At 40.2% G+C, this 20,732-nt stretch overlaps 1 protein-coding gene across 1 annotated transcript; it reads left to right on the top strand.

Moving 5' to 3' along the window:
* The first annotated feature begins 18,584 nt into the window (after nucleotides 1-18,584).
* LOC128104617 (proteasome subunit alpha type-7-like) lies at nucleotides 18,585-20,433 on the top strand. Its single transcript, XM_052729550.1, has 2 exons — nucleotides 18,585-18,652; nucleotides 19,548-20,433. Exons 1-2 carry the CDS (start codon nucleotides 18,585-18,587, stop codon nucleotides 20,350-20,352), a joined length of 873 nt encoding a protein of 290 aa, XP_052585510.1. The 3' UTR covers nucleotides 20,353-20,433.
* Nucleotides 20,434-20,732: the final 299 nt, after the last annotated feature.

The following is a 20,732-nucleotide window of genomic DNA, read 5'->3' as shown; positions in this document are numbered from 1 at the left end:
ATCCAAAGCCCCGTTTAAAGCAAACTGAGCTGCAGCCTATGGTGACACAGACTCTTCTGTTTCCAGCAACTAACTGAATTGACTAGAGGACATTTCACTCTCAGGAAATGTGGAAATTAAATACAATTCTCTTTCACTTTTGAGTCATTCATATAGGAGTGGATACAACCAAGCCAGACTGGGATCAGCAAAGAAAGACATGGTAGTAACTGTTAGGTTCGAGGCTAACAGTATTTACCGTGAGTAAGGCAAAGAAGGGAAAGCAGGGCGGATTCACTACCAAGAACACCGTTAGTTAGTATTCAGGGCAATGAGGAGTTCAATTAAACTTTTAACTTTTTAAAAAATCATATTTGGGAAAGGAAGACAATTTTAATTATATGACTAAGTGTACTCATTAGTTAGCTCATATTTCCCAAAATAAATAAGTATTCAGCAAAAATGCTTAATTCTGTTGATTGATTAACATGTTAGAAGTATTGATCATAAAAAGTCAATTCCTGAAAATACAATACCTAAAGCTTCTCATGACAGCAGTATCACCGTGGATAGGAGTGGTATTTTTTTATGCTTAGTTAGCTTTGTGTCACCATAACAAAATGCTTAGGGCAGTTAACTTATTAAAAACAACAACAAGGTTTACTTAGCTCACTTGGGGCCCACGTTAGCACCTTTGCTTGGGCAATAGCAGAGGTGTGTAAGAAGAGAAATTGCTTATACCATAAACCAGGAAACCAAACGAGGGGAAGGAGCAGGCAAGGGTCCATAACCCTTAGCAAAAGGCTCACAACCTCCTTAGGGTGCTCTGCCAACGGCCAGTGACTTACCTCAGGCCCCACTTCCAAAAGACTTCAATACTTCCTAATAATTGCATCCTGGGAAATAAGACTTTAACCCACCGGAACATCTGGTGTCCAGGCAATAGCAAGTTGCAAGAATGTCTCTGAAAAGAACATGTTTAATACCCCTTAGAGATAAAAGAAGAATAGTTGAATTCTTTTTATTTCATAACTTTTATTTTTGTTGTCATGAAATAAGCATTTGATGACTTGAAAGAGCACATATAAGTTAACAGGAATTTGTTTTTCTCTTTAGCGAAATTAAGAACACTACCAAAGACATCCAAGATCCATCCAGCTCTTCCAACAACACATGCACATAACGAAATCTCCACAAATAGCTGTGGGATGGATGCATGAGCCACTACATGCTTAAATTGCTTCTTTCATTAAGTTTTGATTGACATATATTAATTGTGCATAATAATAGATTTCATTATGACGTTTTATACGTGTATAATGTATTGTGATCACATTCATCCCAGTGCCCACTTTTGTCCCCTCCCATGCCGACTGATCTCCTTCTTCCCAAATTGTCCACTCTGCTTTCATGTCTGTCTCTAAACTGGCTTCATGAATAGTACACACACCTTTACACACTTAACACATGTGTGTTGTGAAAGGCATCCAAGCAGAGCCAGGACAAGACAGTTTAATGTAAGAAGATCACAAAGAACTGAGCTTCGGCTCCACCTTAACTAAAACGAGACTTATCACAACACCCTCTTCATCCACCCACGGTGTTGACTATGTGCATATGAGCACACATACAGAGTCTAGCAGAATATTTTAATTCAATATATAACCAACAAATTGAGATGATTTTTTAACATGTGTTTTACCTATATCATCTACTAAAGTAAGTTTAAAAACAAAAAATGAAGGCAAAGGCTAGTCAATTGCAACCTTTCTAAATGTGAGATACAGCTAGGGAAGACTGATTTTCAGAGACCAGAAAGTGTAATTCTAAAGGAAATAATGGCTGTATCAGTTCCTGCTGTAAGTATTTGGAGCCAGACTTCATGGAGTTGACTTTGATCCTTAATCTCATTTTGATTTTGGTGTGATTCAACGTATGTTTTCTTAAGCATATAATTCTTTCCTAATACTAATTTTAACTTCTTAGTTTTTTTCAGCTTCTCTGGAGATAGGATGTAGCTTAATGGTAGGATACTTGCCTCCCATGCACAAGGGCCTGGGCTGCCCAGCACCACTTACACACGTATACAGACAAGGTAAGTGACTTGAAAATCGTATACAAAGAGTCCATTCTCCAAATGATTGCTACATAGGCATACACACACACACACACACACACACACACACACACACACACACACACACACACACACACATAGAGCTAGAGACAGAGACAGAGAAACAGACACACAGACAGAGAGACTCTCTGCAGTCTCGTGCTCGGCTGGAAGGAGGTTTGTAAAAAACCAAAGCGTTAGCGCAGAGAGGCATTTTCAACTGCACACAGAATTCAGTGAGAAAGTAGGGGTTTGGAATGAATCTGTGGCCATGGGTTTTAAAGCAGACAATGCTGGCCAGTCACTGCCTTCCTCCCTCCACAGAGAGAGCAGCTGCTACTTAAAGAAGCCCCTTCAGACCTCACAGCCGCCACAAGGGCAATTTGCCATAGTGTCTAACACTTCTGTGTCACCATAATGTGGAGCCCTGGAGAAAAAAAGTCTCCACTCTCAGCTAATGGACATCAGCAAACTAGCAACAGCAGTAAAAGCTGATTTTTGGGAAACCTGGTTCGGTTTCTGGCTTTACTACTAATCAACACTTAAGCTGAGGCAAGTCAATCTCTGCACCTAGATTTCTCTCAAAATGAGGATGCTAGGGAAACAACTTCTGAATTTCCAGCTAACCTTAGAGTTCTGTTTCTACATAGTTGACTTATTTTATCATGGCATTGCTGGGAACTATAGCTAACAGTGTCGATGTTCCTAACGTATGTCACATCTTAAAGTCCTTAATTGCTATCTTTTGAAAATTATTATTGATAGTGTCTCCAAGTTGGTTTTATAAGATCACTTTATAACAAGAAAGTAAATTTTAAAACAATGTGGACAAGGGGTGGGCCCCTGGGTCACGGCAGCTGCACTCTCATGGAGGGAAGCACATAGTCCTCCATAGTGCAGATCTGAGGTACAGCTTCCTCTCACAGCTCAAGGATCTCGCTCTATATAGACTGTCATAGCAATGGTTAAACTGGATTGTCTCATTTTCACATGTAACCTTACCGTTTTTAAGGATTTAATTTAGAGCTAAACAATGCTTAGTAAAATACTCCCTCACCTTATCAAAGCACTAGAAAAACTGCTGAAGGCAAGGTGTGATGCTGTGAGGTGGCGTCCTGCCACTTCCCAGAGGTCTTAGATCACACTGTTCTTTTTAGCAAATTAAAATTATCCTGGATGGCTGGAAAACATCTGGAGAAAGCTGCCTGGATCCCAGAGTTGCAGTTTGTTCCTGTGACTGCCTCCATGACATCTCTTAACTGCCTTCTCTGCCATCAGTTTAGGTCTTACCCCTTCTTCCGAATCATTTGATGGCCTCATCTAGTATACATGACCTGGAGGCCAAACCAACAACCTATTCACTGCAATCAGTTCAAGTTCCAACAGTGAGATACCAGAGCAGTGGAGCACAAGGAAGGATGGGTACAGTGGTTCTCTGAACCACATCTTTGCCCAAACTTAGCTTAGACTGAAGTCTCCTTTCCTGTATATAGATGATGATGAAAACCTCGACCTAACAAGCCCCTGGTGTCACTCAGAGCTCCCAGCTCTCTGAACCAGCTGTGGCTAGAAGGTGCTCTAGGAATACTGGTTGATTTTTAGTACCAATGGAAAAGAATCTCTTTTTCACTAGACTTACTACAGAAAACTACTGATTGTGTAGAAACATGCATAGACTCAAGTACCTAGAAGTAAGGGGTCACAATGTTCTAAGAGATCAGAGCCAGCACAATGGGTAAGCAGTGCACTTACATGGGATTTACATGAAGATACTTTTTAAGGCTCTACACCCTGCTTTATAAACAAGGCACATTATTAGCAAATTAGCAGTCAGTTATGTGCCATTATTGTTCTAGATGCACAGTTCATGGTCATTGTCTTTCACCCTGAAACATTTAATCAGTGTAGGAATAATTCTCCCAGTTTGGTAAGTGATCCAAAGTTGCTTAGTGGTGCTTAAGGTTGCACCCTGCTGAGGAAGCCCTAAGTCGAAGTCTTAGTCTTTATTTGAAATTCTCTTCCATCCTAGTCCATCGTGGTACTGTCTGCCTTTGTTGCCACATCTGTGAATTGAATCTGTGAATTAGGTCACCTTCCATTCTGAGCTGTGATGATTGATGGCGGGATATGAGTGCTGGGTCAGTTAAAGAACTATTTGGATGACCTGAAACTAGCTTGAAATAAATCAATCTGTGTGGCCATGAGTAGATAGGGAATACAGACGATGTTCTTGGCCTTCAGGCTTGTGAGAAAACGGTAAAAGCAGCTGGGGATCTAAGACTTGCCATATGAGTGGCCTTCCATTCATTCTAGCTTGCTAGCAAATAAGAAAATATTTTGGTATGTCTTTACCAAAAGTATCCAGGAAGCTTTATAGTAATAAATTACATAGTTGTATACATAACAGAAATTGTGCTCTGTACCTTTTAACTATTCAACTAATATCATCTAGACTGTGATTCTGGAAATGACTTGGTTTCCCCAGGCAAAAAGCATGATTTATTTATCCTATATCGCATATAGTTGGAGCAGCAAATAAATTGCAGAGGCAGACAGAGCAATTGAGCCAAAAAAACTAAACAGCAGTATTTGGAGCATTTCTTGGCAACTGAATTTTGTCAAAGTTTAAACCCAAGCTCTTGTACATTTTAAAGCTCTATCAGGTAAGGCAGGACAAGTGTGCCAGATTGGTTTCTACTTTCAATCTCTGAATTCTGAAATGCAATATGAAATTCTCCTTAAATGATAGCAATCTTTCCTTTCCATTGATTCAGTAATTTTTAAAGTATACACTGTAGAAATGAGCTAAGTGGTTATTGCAGAACACATCATTGACCTCATTGATATTTTAAATGTTACCTGGCATGCACATCATTGAAATATTAGAATTAGCACTTCCTGGAAAATTATAAATAGGTATTTTTCCTTGGTTTTGAGGCCAGCTGCTGCATTTTATACACCCAAATTGCCTTTGACCGGTTTCATGAAACTGACCTGTGAAATCATACACTGCTGTGGTTACTGTTCTTTCCAGGTAGAAACTTCCAGGGATAAGCAAGATGCTAAGGCCAGAGGAAACTGATTCAAACACACAGTAGCCAGAGGGTGAAACTTTCCAAGGACAAAATGGAAACGTAGTCACTTAATGGGACATGTGCCCTAAACCTTGCCCTTTAAAGGAGCAAGTCCATGTTGCAATGAGAGCAGCTGTGCTTGTGCAGCAGCTTGGGTCCAGACAAGAAGACATTCTTGCATTGCACTGAAGAACAAACACAATGTCAGTGCTTCCTCCTCATCCTCTGTCAACCTACGATTGCTTCAGGGGCAATATGACTTCACGTGAAGAATTGCAGAGTAACTGGCATTTGTTCACATAGAAAGTTGAAGACTGTGGAATTTTCTCTACTAGAGAACATTAAAATTATTGGTTTCAACTGAGTCATACAACACATTTGTTCTTTAATGTCCTTCATTATTTGTGGTATACCAATATTATTAGAGTTCAGAGCTGAATAATACTGTCTCTGTTGGATGGAGAAAGGAAACCGGTAATTGACAGACATAGCCATGACAGAATTCCCTTTCTTCTTCTGAAGTCAAATTACCACCTCATCTACTTGCTTTCTTAAAAATGAGAAGACTTTCCAGGCGGTGGTGGCACACGCCTTTAATCCCAGAACTCAGGAGGCAGAGGCAGGCGGATCTCGAGTTCAAGGCCAGCCTGGGCTACAGAGTGAGATCCAGGACAGGCACCAAAACTACACAGAGAAACCCTGTCTCGAAAAAAAAAAAGAGGAGACTGGTGAGGGACTAACATTTACTATCCCTTAAAATGCATGTAGTTCACAGCACAGAAAGAAATTAATATTGCATAAGCCTAAAAAGGATCTTTGATTCTGCATGATTTAAGAACAATAGTAGTTTTTAAGACATAAAATATAATAGATGTTTGAATAGACCATCTGATTTCTAAAAATCTTAACCAGATAGGATACAAAAGTTATGTCCACTTAGAATCAAAGGAAGCAGCAAATTTGAGTGAATTTTTATGAAGATAATACCAAATTAAGAGTGTGTAGAAAGAGTTTATTTAAAAAATCCTGTAGTAAAGTTACTATAGTCCTGGTCTACTGTTTGAATATTTTGATAAGTGCTTCTACTTATTTCTTAAATGTCTGCTAGAATTCTGCAATGAAGCCATCAGGTCCTGGGGCCTTTCCTTGATGGATGACTTTATTGATGTTCAATTCCACTGGGTGTTTTGAGTCCATCTAGGTTTTCTGTTTCTCATGAGTCAGGTCTAGTAGTTTGCATGTGTACAGTTGTCCATAATCATCTCTAATGGTCCTTTGTACTCCTGAATCATCAACTGTAATGCCAAATATTCTTATCTTTCATTTTATGTGAGTCCTCTTCTCCTTAAGATCAAGAAAGAAAACAAATACCACAGATCAATATCCCTAGTGAACATGACATGAAAATTCTCAGAAAAATACTAGGAAGTTAAACTCAACAGCACATTCAAACAATTGTTGTGAACAAGTGGATTCATCCCAGGGATGCAAGATTAATTAAGTATAAACAAATCAACAAGTATGATACATTACAGTAAAGAAAATGCTAATCTTACTATCATTTCAATAGATACAGAAAAATGTTTAATGAAATTCAACACTCCACCATTGCCAAATCTCCCAACACATTATTTTAACATAATATACTTCAATACAATAAAGGCCATCCATAACAAACTCATAGCTAAAATCATACTCAGTGAGGACAAAAAAGACTTTTCTTCTAAGATCTTGGACAAGATGAAAATTCCCAGTTTTACTACTTTTATTCAATATAGTACTGAGAGTCTAAGAAAGTATTCAAGAGAAAGAAATAGGGACATCTATATGAGGTACCTTTCTTGCCTTATGACCAAATACCTGACAGGAAGCAGTTTAAGGGAAGAGGAAGTCTTAGGCTCACAGTTTAACCAAAACAGTCTGTCATAGTGTAGAAAGAGGGCAACACACATGGTTGCGCATCTTGGTAATCAGGAAAAGAGCTAGAGCCAGAGCAGAATGAAGCTATAGTCTTCAAGGGCCAGTGATACACTTCTCCCAGCAAAGTCTACCTACTAACTTCTCTACAGCCTCCTAAAACATTGCCAAAGGCTAGCAAGTAAGTGCTTAAACACGAGTCTATGTAGAAATTTTACCTCTGAACCATAATGACATCTAAATTAGAAAGGATGACGACTGTCTTTGTTCGCTAATAACATTATCTAATATGCAAAAAGCCCTAAAGATACCAACAACTCAACTGATAAATTAGTTGCAGCTAATAAATTACATTTAGCACACAAAATCAAAACAAAAAATTGATAATATTTCTGTATGCTAATAGAGAGATGTCTGAAAAGAAATTCAAGAGAACAGTCCCAATGAGAATAGCCATAATAATTATCCTGTAGTACCTAAAAAGGTGCTTTATAATGAAAATGAAAAAATATTGATGAAAGAAATTAAAAAGGATATAAATAAAAGGAAGGCTATCTCATGTTCATGAATGGAAATAATTAAGACTATTAAGATGTCCAAAGCAATCTACAGAAAAATATTAATGTCCTTGTTCACAGAATTATTAAATCAATCTCAAAACTTATGTGGAAACATCAGCCAAAGGAATCCTAAGTAAAAAGAAACAAAACAGAGTATCAGACTTTAAGATACACAACACTATATAATCAATATAACATGACATCAGCAAAAGTGAAAACACAGACCAATGAAACAGAAGAGAATACCCAGGGATAATGGCATGCATGTGCACCTAGCCAGCTTCTCACAGATGACCAAGATAAACAGTGAGAAGTGAGGGCATCTTCAGTAAATGACGCTGAGGGAATGGATAGCCACATGCCAAAGGATACTGGAGCCTTTGAAATCTCTTGACTAGTACAAATACCAATTCAAAGTGGATTGATTACTTAACTGTAAGATCTTGTACTATAAAGCTGCTAGAAGAAAACACAGGGAAACACATTAGAATGTTTGTGTAGGCAATGATACTTGGATTTGGTACAAAATGCATGGGTAACAATGACAAAAGTGGACACAGGGTACTTGATCAAACAAAAGATTCTATAATAGCAAAGAACACAATAGATAACCTATAAAAGAGGATAAAACATTTGCAAACTATATATTTAAAAAGAGGACAAAATCCAGAATACATAAGGAACTAAAACAACTTGATTACATAAAAACAAATCATCTTATTTTATAATAATGAGAAAAAGATCTGAACAGATATTTATCAAGAGAAGATGTACAAATGGCCATAAAATTTCATGAAAAAATGTTCAGTATCATTAACATACAGGAAAAAACAAATGTAAACCACCATGAGATGTTACCACATGCCAGTGAGAACAGTTATTATAAAAATAATAATAATAATAATAATAATAATAATAATAATAATGAATAAGAAATACTGGCAAGGGATGTGGAGGAAAGGGGACACTTGTACTTTGTCACAAGAAATATATATTATTCTGGGCATGGTGGTGCACAGCTTTAATCCCAGCATTTGGGAACCAGAGGCAGGTGGATCTCTGTGAGTATGAGGGCAACCTGGTATACTGAATGAGTTCCAGGACAGCCAGGGCTATGGATAGAGAACCTGTTTCAATCCCCACCCCCATATCATTTAAAAGAGAAACAAGAAACGTAAACTACTATAGCTGATACAGTAAACAGTATGGGGGTTCTCATTAAAAACTGCTCGTGAAACTGCCATAGGACCCAGCAGTCCCACTACTGGGGTGTGTGTCCAAAGGCAATGAAGTCAGGGTGTCAAAGAGACACCTGCCCTGCCCCTTAACTGCACCATTGCTCCATGTAGCCAGTGGAGAGACTAAGCTTGAATGTCCTTCACAATAAAATGAACAGAAAGAGTGTGGTATACCTGCACAATGGGATTCTATACAACCAGAACCAGCATGAAGTCCTGCCATTTGAGAAAGCATAGCTATGCCTAGAGAATCACCTGAAATAACTACCCAAAGATAATAATCAAAGTTGTCCAAATCAAATAATCATATTACCAGACTGATCAATATAAGAAATGTAGGTACTATTAACTTTTGCTATCATTCAATCTTAAACATGGAAAAGGCTTTTTCTACTATATAATTATATGGTAATTAAATCAGGTGAGAACTAAACAGTTGAAGTGATTTGTTTCTTATTCCCAATGCATGACAGCATAGATATTTGGAAACATCCAGGTGTTTAGAAACTCAGATGTTTGTTAGGATTTTCACATAGCTAGAAACCAAAAGCTGCTCGCATATTTTTCTCCATAGTCAGTAGACAATCGCAATGATACAATTGACTTCTTATGTTGTATGCAAAGTTGAAAATCAATCCAAAATGCCAGCCCATATAACAATTAGTGCATTTAATGAGATTAGGGATACATAGTAGGGTTTTCTCTGTGCCTGGGACTCTCTTGTCCCTCTTTCTATAATGGCATTAGTCATGCTGGGGTAAGGGCATCACTCTTACGACCTTCCTTAGCAGCAGTCACCTCTTTGAAGGTCCTGTCTCTAAATATCATCTGCTGAGGTGAAGGCTCAATGCAGTGTTGCCTAGGATGTATGAGACCCTAGTTTCAGTGCCCAGCACGCCATAAACCAATAAATAGATAAATGAATGACCAAGTAAATAAAGTCACTTACGAACTTCAGTGAAGGAGGGGAGAACATACAGCCCAATGCGTACGGGAGGGAGTCAAAATCATGAATTTCAGTGATTCTGTTGAAAGAAACTCACTTTTTCTCTCATTGGTTTTCCATTTGCAATTTTGACAACATGAATGTGTAAATTAAAAACCACATATGGTCTCAAACCGTTTCCTAACTCGTCAGTCTTTGATAAGCTCCCTTTAATATTTCTGATGACTCTTTCAAAAGCTCTGGGGAAGCAAATTAGACAAAAGTTAAATAGAGTTGTGAATTTTACTCCAGATTGCAAGCCTAAGAAATGCTACATTTATTAACTCCCTGAACTAGATTGAACTTGAATGTAGGGAATTCATGCAGGGAATCCCTGGGGCAGCCTTACCTACTCTTCTCCAGATCCACTGTAGTCCTGAAAACCCTTTGTGGCCAGAACATCTGCAGAGACCCCTGGCTCTGGGCAGCTGCTCTCAGTCCAAACTGAAGGATGAATCCAGTGCTGGAGGCTGGGACTCAACTGGAGAATTGAGTCCACTGATAGAGATATTAATGACCAGTGATTGCTAATTCCTGTTACTTTTTTGTTGGTGGAGGAGGAGGTGGTAGTGTGTGTATGCGTGTTCGTGTTTGAGTGTGTGTGTGTGTGTGTGTGTGTGTGTGTGTGTGTCCCTTCTTTAGGTTTTGCTGGTGTGAGATTATCTATTGCCTGTGTTTTTGTGGGTGTAGTTAACTTCCTTGGGTTGGAATTTTTCTTCTAGTATCTTCTGTAGGGCTGGACTTATAAATTTGACTTTGTCAAAAATATCTTGTTTTCTCCATCTATGGTGACTGAAAGTTTTTCTGGGTATAGTAGTCTAAGCTGGCATCTGTGATCTCTTAGAGTCTGTAAGACATCTGTCCAGGTCCTTCTGGCTTTTATGGTCTCTGTTGAGAAGTCGGATGTGATTCTAATAGGTCTGCCTTTATATATTACTTGGCTTTTTTTCCCTTGAAGCTTTTAATATTTTTTCTTTGTCCTGTATGTTTAGTGTTTTTTATTATTACGTGGCACAGGAATTTTCTTTTCCTTTACAATCTATTTGGTGTTCTGTAAGCAGTTGTACCTTTATAGGCATGTCCTTCTTTAAGTTAGGAAAATTTTCTTCTATGATTTTGTTAAATATATTTTCTGAGTTTTGAGCTAGGATTCTTCTCCTTCCTCTACTCCTGTTATTCTTAGGTTTGGTGTTTTTATAGTGTCCAGATCTCCTGGATATTTTGTGTTAGGAGATTTTTAGCTTTAACATTTTCTTTAACTGATGATTCTATTTCTTCTATTGTATCTTCAACGCCTGACATTCTCTCTTCTATCTCTTGAATTCTGTTGATGATGATTGTGTCTGTAGTTCCTGTTGACTTACCCAGGTTTGCCATTTACTCTAGCCTATCCAGAACTTCCTCACTTTGTGTTTTCTCTACTGCTTCTGTTTTTATTTTCAAGTCTTGAATAGTTTTCTTCACACGCTTGCTTTTGTTTTTGTTTGTTTTTCTTGGCTTTCTTGGCATTCTTTTAGGGATTTTATTGATTTCCTCCAACTCTTTGGTTGTCCTTTCCTTAATTTCTTTAAGAGAGTTTTTCATTTCCTCTTAAAGGACCCCTAACGTTGTTTTTTTTTTTTTTTTAATTTATTTTGCAATACAATTCAGTTCTACATATCAGCCACGGATTCCCTTGTTCTCCCCACTCCCGTTCCCCTCACCTTCCCCCCAACCCCCCCCCCCATTCCCATCTCCTCCAGGGCAAAGCCTTCCCCACAGACTGAGGTCAACCTGGTAGACTCAGTCCAGGTAGGTCCAGTCCCCTCCTCCCAGGACGAGCCAAACAATCCTGCATAGGCCCCAGGTTTCAAACAGCCAACTCGTGCAATGAGCACAAGATCTGGTCCCACTGCCTGGATGCCTCCCAAACAGATCAAGCCAATCAACTGTCTCACCCATTCAGAGGGCCTGATCCAGTTGGTGACCCCTCAGCCATTGGTTCATAGTTCATGTGTTTCCATTTATTTGGCTATTTGTCCCTGTGCTTTATCCAACCTTGGTCTCAACAATTCTTGCTCATATAAACCCTCCTCATTCTCGCTAATTGGACTCCCAGAGATCCACCCGGGGCCTAGTCATGGATCTCTGCATCCAGATCCCTCAGTAGTTGGATGAGGTTTCTAGCACAACAATTAGGGTGTTTGGTCATCCCATCACCAGAGTAGGTCAGTTCGGGCTGTCTCTCGACCACTGCCAGCAGTCTGTTGTGTGGGTATCTTTGTGGATTTCTGTGGGCCTCTCTAGCACTTTGCTTCTTCCTATTCTCATGTGGTCTTCATTTACCGTGGTCTCCTATTCCTTGTTCTCCCTCTCTGTTGTTGATCCAGCTGGGATCTCCCGCTCCCCCAAGCTCTCTTTCCCTCAACCCTCGCCTTTCATTACCCCCACTCATGTCCAGGCTGTTCATGTAGATCTCATTCCATTTCTCTGTCATTGGGTGATCCCTGTGTCTTTCTTGGGGTCCTGTTTTCCAGGTAGCCTCCCTGGTGATGTGAGTAGCAGACAAGTCATCCTTGTTTCATGTCTAGTATCCTGCTATGAGTGAGTACATACCATGTTTGTCTTTCTGAGTCTGGGTTACCTCACTCAGGATGATTTTTTCTAGATCCATCCATTTGTCTGCAAACCTCATGATGCCATTGTTTTTCTCTGCTGAGTAGTATTCCATTGTGTATATGTACCACATTTTGTTTATCCATTCTTCAGTTGAAGGGCATCTGGGTTGTTTCCATGTTCTGGCTATTACAAACAATGCTGATATGAACATAACTGAACAAGTGCTCTTATGGTGTGGTTGAGCATTTCTTGGGTATATGCCCAAGAGTGGTATAGCTGGATCTTGGGGGAGATTGATTCCCAATTTTCTAAGAAAGCGCCATATTGATTTCCAAAGTGGTTGTACAAGCTTGCATTCCCACCAGCAGTGGAGGAGAGTTCCCCTAGCTCCACATCCTCTCCAGCATAAGGTGTCTTCAGTGTTTTTGATCTTAGCCATTCTGATAGGCGTAAGGTGGTATCTCAGAGTTGTTTTGATTTGCATTTCCCTGATGATTAGGGATGTTGAGCAGTTCCTTAAATGTCTTTCGGCCATTTGAGTTTCCTCTGTTGAGAATTCTCTGTTTAGTTCTATAGCCCATTTCTTAATTGGACTGTTGGGCATTTTGAAGTCTAATTTCTTGAATTCCTTATATATTCTGGATATCAGTCCTCTGTCAGATGTGGGGTTGGTGAAGATCTTTTCCCATTCTGTAGGCTGTCGCTTTGCCTTGTTGACCGTATCCTTTGCTCTACAAAACTTCTCAGTTTCAAGAGGTCCCATTGATTGATTGTTTCTCTCAGAGTCTGTGCTACTGGTGTTCTATTTAGGAAGTAGTCTCCTATGCCAATGCGTTCAAGACTACTTCCTACTTTCTCTTCTAGCAGGTTCAGAGTAGCTGGATTTATGTTGAGGTCCTTGATCCACTTGGACTTAAGTTTTGTGCACGGTGATAGATATGGATCTATTTGCAGCCTTCTACATGTTGATATCCAGTTTTGCCAGCACCATTTGTTGAAGATGCTTTCTTTTTTCCATTGTGCACTTTTGGCTTCTTTGTCAAAAATTATATGTTCATAGGTGTGCGGATTAATGTCAGGGTCTTCAATTCGATTCCATTGGTCCACATGTCAGTTTTTATGCCAGTACCAAGCTGTTTTTATTACTGTAGCTCTATAGTAGAGCTTGAAGTCAGGGATCGTGATGCCTCCAGAAGTTGTGTTATTGTACAGGATTCCTTTGGCTATCCTGGGTTTTTTGTTTTTCCATATGAAGTTGAGTATTATTTTTTCCAGGTCTGTGAAGAATTGTGTTGGTATTTTGATGGGGATTGCATTGAATCTGTAGATTGCTTTTGGTAAGATTGCCATTTTTACTATGTTAGTCCTGCCTATCCATGAGCATGGGAGATCTTTCCATTTTCTGACATCTTCTTCAATTTCTTTTTTCAGGGACTTAAAGTTCTTGTCATATAGGTCCTTCACTTGCTTGGTTAGTGTTACCCCAAGGTATTTTATGTCATTTGTGGCTATAGTAAAGGGTGATGTATCTCTGATTTCCTTCTCTGCTTCTTTGTCCATTGTATATAGGAGGGCTACTGATTTTTTTGAGTTGATCTTGTATCCTGCTATGTTGCTGAAGGTGTTTATAAGCTGTATCAGTTCCTTGGTGGAATCTTTGGGGTCGCTCAAGTATACTATCATGTCATCTGCAAATAGGGAAAGCTTGACTTCTTCCTTTCCAATTTGTATCCCCTTAATCTCCTTATGTTGTCTTATTGCTCTGGCTAGAACTTCAAGTACTATATTGAATAAGTATGGGGAGAGTGGACAGCCTTGCCTCGTTCCTGATTTTAGTGGAATTGCTTTGAGTTTCTCTCCATTTAATTTGATGTTGGCTGATGGCTTGCTGTAAATTGCCTTTATTATGTTTAGGTATGTTCCCTGTATTCCTGATCGCTCCAATACCTTTATCATGAAGGGGTGTTGGATTTTGTCAAATGCCTTTTCTGCATCCAGTGAGATGATCATATGGTTTTTTTCTTTGAGTTTGTTTATATGGTGTATTACATTGACGGACTTTCGTATGTTGAACCACCCTTGCATCCCTGGAATGAATCCTACTTGATCATGGTGGATAATTGTTTTGATGTGTTCTTGGAGTCTGTTTGCCAGTATTTTATTGAGTATTTTTGCATCAATGTTCATGAGGGAGATCGGTCTGTAGTTCTCTTTCTTTGTTGTATCCTTGTTTGGTTTAGGAATTAGGGTAATTGTAGCCTCGTAGAAGGAGTTTGGTAATGTTCCTTCTGTTTCTATTGTGTGGAACAATTTAGAGAGTATTGGTATTAACTCTTCTTTGAAGATCTGGTAGAATTCTGCGCTGAAACCATCTGGTCCTGGGCTTTTTTTGGTTGGGAGACTTTTAATGACTGTTTCTATTTCGTTAGGGGTTATTGGACTATTTAAATAGTTTATCTGGTCTTGATTTAACTTAGGTATGTGGTACCTATCCAGAAAGTTATCCATTTCTTTTAGGTTTTCCAGTTTTGTCGAATAGAGGTTTTTGAAGTATGACCTGATGATTCTCTGGATTTCCTCAATGTCTGTTGTTATGTCCCCCTTTTCATTTCTGATTTTGTTGAGTTGGATGCTCTCTCTCTGTCTTTTGGTTAGTTTGGATAAGGGCTTGTCTATCTTGTTGATTTTCTCAAAGAACCAACTCTTTGTTTCATTAATTTTTTGTATTGTTCTCTTTGTTTCTATTTTATTGATTTCAGCTCTCACTTTGATAATTTCCTGGCGTCTATTTTTCCTGGGAGACTGTGCTTCTTCTTGTTCTAGAGCTTTCAGGTATGCTGTTAAGTCTCTAGTGTGAGATTTCTCCAACTTATTTATGTGGGCATTTAGTGCTATGAATTTCCCTCTTAGTACTGCTTTCATAGTGTCCCATAAATTTGGATATGTGGTGTCTTCATTTTCATTGATCTCTAGGAAGTCTTTAATTTCTTTCTTTATTTCTTCCTTAACCCACTGGTGATTCAGTTGGGTATTATTCAGTTTCCATGAGATTGCAGGTTTTCTGTAGTTTTTGTTGTTGTTGAAATCCAACTTTAGACCATGGTGGTCTGATAGAACACAGGAGGTTATTCCAATTGTTTTGTATCTGTTTAGATTTGTTTTGTGGCCAAGTATGTGGTCAATTTTAGAGAAGGTTCCATGGGGTGCTGAGAAGAAGGTATATTCTTTTTTGTTAGGATGGAATGTTCTGTAGATATCGATTAAGTACATTTGAGTCATGACATCAGTTAAGTCCTTTATTTCTCTGTTAAGTTTCAATTTGGGAGATCTGTCCAGTGGTGAAAGTGGGGTGTTGAGGTCTCCCACTATTAATGTGTGGGGTTTTATATGTGATTTAAGCTTTAGTAATGTTTCTTTTACATATGTGGGTGCCCTTGTGTTTGGGGCATAAATATTCAGAATTGAGACTTCATCTTGGTGGATCTTTCCTGTGATGAGTATGTAATGCCCTTCTTGATCTCTTTTGATTGATTTTAGTTTGAAGTCTATTTTGCTGGATATCAGGATGGCTACACCCGCTTGTTTCTTAAGACCGTTTGATTCGAAAGTCTTTTCCCAGCCTTTTATTTTTAGGTAGTGTCTATCTTTGAATTTGAGATGTGTTTCTTGTATGCGGCAGAAAGATGGGTCCTGCTTTCGTATCCATTCTGTAAGCCTATGTCTTTTTATAGGTGAATTAAGTCCATTGATATTGAGGGAAATTAATGACCAGTGATTGTTCATTCCTGTTATTTTTTGGTGGTGATGTGTGGGTACTTCTATACGTTGGGGTTTACTGCTGTGGCTTTATCTGTTGCCTGTGTTTTCGAGGGTGTATCTGACTTCCTTAGATTGGAATTTTCCTTCTAGTGCTTTCTGTAGGGCTGGGTTTGTGGATAAGTATTGTTTAAATCTGGCTTTGTCATGGAATATCTTGTTCACTCCATCTATGGTGATTGAAAGTTTTGCTGGGTATATTAGTCTAGGTTGACATCCATGGTCTCTTAGTGTTTGCATTACATCTGTCCAGGTTCTTCTGGCTTTCAAAGTCTCCATTGAGAAATCGTTTGTTATTCTGATGGGTTTGCCTTTATATGTCACTTGGCCTTTTTCCTTTGCTGCTCTTAATATTCTTTCTTTATTCTGTACGTTTAGTTGTTTAACTATTATGTGGCGAGGGGACTTTTTTTGGGGGTCTAGTCTGTTTGGTGTTCTATAAGCTTCTTGTATCTTCATAGGCATTTCCTTCTTTAAGTTGGGAAAGTTTTCTTCTATAATCTTGTTGAATATATTTTCTGTGCCCTTGAGTTGGTATTCTTCTCCTTCTTCGACCCCTATTATTCTTAGGTTTGGTCTTTTCATGGTGTCCCAAATTTCTTGGACATTTTGGTTCATGACTTTGTTGGCTTTAGTGTTTTCTTTGACTGATGAATGTATTTCTTCTACTGTATCTTCAACGCTAGAGATCCTCTCTTCCATCTCTTGCATTCTGTTGATTATACTTGCATCTGAAGTTCCCAATCGTTTTCTCAGATTTTCTATTTCCAGCATTCCCTCTGTTTGTGTCTTCTTCATTTTTTCTATTTCCCTTTTCAGGTCTTGGACTGTTTCCTTCATTTGTTTCATTGATTTTTCTTGATTTTCTCTCAGTATTTTATTGTTTTCTTCCAGGACTTTATTGATTCCTTCTAATTTGTTTGCCCTTTCCTCTAGTTGTTTACAGCGTTCTTCACATTTTTTTGTCTTTTCCTCTACACAAGCCTCTAGCTTCTTCATGATGTCATTCATAAGGCTGTTTTCTTCTGCTTCTTCCAATTTCTGATGTTCAGGTCTAGGTGTTGGAGGAGGGCTAGGGCCTGGTGATGCTGTATTGCTATTCATTTTGTTGTATATGTTTCTGCCTTGACGTCTGCCCATCTCCTTGTGGTTCGTTCTTGGCCTTATCCGCACACTTGGTTCAGACAGACCAGTGTTCCAAAAGGGAAGTCAGTGTTCCAAAAGGGAAGTCCGGAGCAAGATGGGAGCTGGGGGCCGGCCTCTAAGTCTCAGGAAGAGGCTTGGGGCTCAGGCGGATGGGCGTGGGGGCAGGGCGTGGAGACTGCAGGGTCTGTCAGGGGTCTTGGAGAAGGGGATCCTTCCCGGTGGGGCTAGCAGGGAACCTGCCCGGTGGCCAGAACCTGGGGCCAAGTTGGGCAGGTCTTCCCTGGAGTGGCTGGTGCCCAGGGATGGGGTCTGGGGCAAGGAAGGGTACTCACCAGTGTTCCAAAAGGGAAGTCCGGAGCAAGATGGGAGCTGGGGGCCGGCCTCTAAGTCTCAGGAAGAGGTTTGGGCCTAACGTTGTTTTTAAGGTCATTTTCTTGTGCTTCAGATGCCTTGGAATATTCAAGTATTGCTATTGTAGGGTAGCTGGGGTTTGGTGGTGCCATTTTGCTCTGGCTATTGTTAGTTGTGTTCTTACATTGGCATTTAGGCATCTGGTGTGGAGATGATTACAGGTCTAGGTTCTGATTTCTGGTTTTGTCTTTGTTGAATGGGTGTTCTGTTACTTGGTTTCTGTTTCATTTTTGGTCTTTTGGTCTTTGTGGCCTTTGTAGACAGGGTGGGCTCTGGTTTAGTAGGGAGTCTCTGCCCAAGTTGGGAGCTGGCTTTCTGGAGCTTAGCTTGGCCTTTTTGCAGCGGGGGTGGGGGTAGGGGTGGGGGTGGGTGGATGGGTGCCTTTTGATTGGTATGGCCTGTTTTTTGTTTTTGTTTTGTTTGGTTTTTGTTTTTGTTTTTGTTTTTACTGCTGTGGTCTATAGATGTTCCTTCAACGGTACCTGAGCTCTTGACATCTGCTCCTTTGATTGCTTTGGACTGCACCCAAGCAATAGAATTCTGCCTGAGTCCGGGGCACAGCCCAGTAGTGGTATTGGTGTTGAAATGAGAGGGAGAGGGCCACAGGATGTATGCTGGGTGGGGATCAGGATCTAGGGAGTGGGACAGTTAGGCTGGGAGGCAGGTCATTTACCTGTTCTTCCAACTGGTGTGAACTGTACCTGAGCCGATGAAGTCTTCCAGAAATGGGGGGAAGGACTGGCCATGGGGAGGATGATGAGGTTAGAGGACTTGGGTGTTGGAATGGGTTGTAGAGGAACAGAATCAAATGGGTAGGGTAGTCCAGCTAGCAAGCAGGTCACCCACCCACTCCTCAGACTGGTATGGACTGTACCCAAGCACTGGAATTCCACTGGAGTTGGGGGCAGGGCCCAGCAATAGTCTTGGTGCTGAGATGGGAGGAGGAAGGCCTCTATCAGCCTTCTCTTTTGGGGGGATGGGGAGGAAAGGGTTTATTTGAATTATTATTATTATTATTATTTTGATTTTTTTAAGAAAAGGTTTTTCTGTATACCCCTGGCTATCTTAGGACTCCCTTTATAGACCAGGCTGGCCTTGAATTTATAGAGCCACCTGACTCTGCCTCCTGAGTGCTGGGACTAAAGGTGTGTTTCACCTTTATTTGACGTATCCTTCCAATTTACAATTTATCCTTAAGGGAACTCAGTGCAAGAACCTGGAAGCAAGAACTATGGGAGAACACTGCTCATTCTCTGGCTTTATACACCCAGTGATAATTAATTGATTATCAAGACAATCCCAGACAGACATGCCTACAGACCAGTCTGATTGAGGCATTTCCTCATTAGCAACTTCCTTTACTCTCAGGTGACTCTAGACTGTGTGAAGTTGACAATTAAAACTAGCCAGGACATTTGGTCATATCTACCAAGAGGCAGCTGTTCCGATCAAATCAGGTCATTATAAAGTTCAACAAAACCAAAAAATAACAGGAATTAACAATCACTGGTCATTAACATCCCTTAATATCAATGGACTCAAATAAAATATAAAAAGACACAGGCTAACAGAATGGATACAAAAATAAGATCCATCCTTCTGCTGCATACAAGAAACATACCTCAACTTCAAAAATAAACATTACCTTCTGAGTATAGGGTTAGAAAGAGATTTTCCAAGACAATGGACATAAAATACAAACTGGAGTGGTCCGGGCGGGCGGGGCGCAGGCGGTGAGTGTGCGCTTTTGAGGGGCGGCGGCCCGTGCTCGCGCGTCCGCACCATCACCGTCTTCTCGCCCGACGGCCACCTCTTCCAAGTGGAGTACGCGCAGGAGGCGGTCAAGAAGGGCTCCACCGCGGTTGGTGTTCGAGGAAGGGATATTGTTGTTCTTGGTGTAGAAAAAAAATCAGTGGCCAAGCTACAAGATGAAAGAACAGTACGGAAGATCTGTGCTTTGGACGATAATGTCTGCATGGCCTTTGCAGGTCTCACTGCTGATGCAAGGATAGTCATCAACAGAGCCCGGGTCGAGTGCCAGAGCCACCGGCTGACTGTGGAGGACCCAGTCACTGTGGAGTACATCACCCGCTACATTGCCAGTCTGAAGCAGCGCTATACACAGAGCAATGGGCGCAGGCCATTTGGCATCTCTGCCCTCATTGTGGGTTTTGACTTTGACGGCACCCCCAGACTGTATCAGACTGACCCCTCGGGCACATACCATGCCTGGAAGGCAAATGCTATAGGCCGAGGCGCCAAGTCAGTGCGTGAATTCCTGGAGAAGAACTACACTGATGATGCCATCGAGACAGATGATCTAACCATCAAACTAGTGATCAAGGCACTTCTGGAAGTGGTCCAGTCAGGTGGCAAAAACATCGAACTTGCTGTCATGAGGTGGGATCAGCCCCTCAAGATTCTAAATCCTGAAGAAATTGAGAAGTATGTCGCTGAAATCGAAAAAGAAAAAGAAGAAAATGAAAAGAAGAAACAAAAGAAAGCATCTTGATGAAGTGAGCATTGGTTGGAGCAGCTTTCAGCCTCGGTGTTGCGGGCCTTCTGTCTACTTGTCCGAGAGCCCAATAAACGTCTACATTAAAAAAAAAAAAAAATACAAACTGGTACAGCTATTCTAATACAACAAAATAGACCTTAGACTAAAATTAATCGAAAGAGATAGAGAAGGACATTTTTCATCAAAGGAAAAATCCACCAAGATGATGTCTCCATTCTGAACATCTGTGCCCCAATGAAAGGGCATCCACATTTGTTAAAAAACAATTACTAAAGCTTAAATCACATATCAAACCCTATGCATTAATAGTAGGAAATTTCAACACCCCACTTTCACCAATATACTGGTCTTCTAGATAGAGACTAAAGAGAGAA

This window comes from Peromyscus californicus, unplaced genomic scaffold, assembly GCF_007827085.1.
Source record: "Peromyscus californicus insignis strain IS unplaced genomic scaffold, ASM782708v3 Scaffold_8__1_contigs__length_139910024, whole genome shotgun sequence".
Classification (NCBI taxonomy): Eukaryota; Metazoa; Chordata; class Mammalia; order Rodentia; family Cricetidae; genus Peromyscus; species Peromyscus californicus.
The sequence above is the reverse complement of the archived record's forward strand: the minus strand, read 5'-3'. Positions and strand labels throughout refer to the sequence as shown.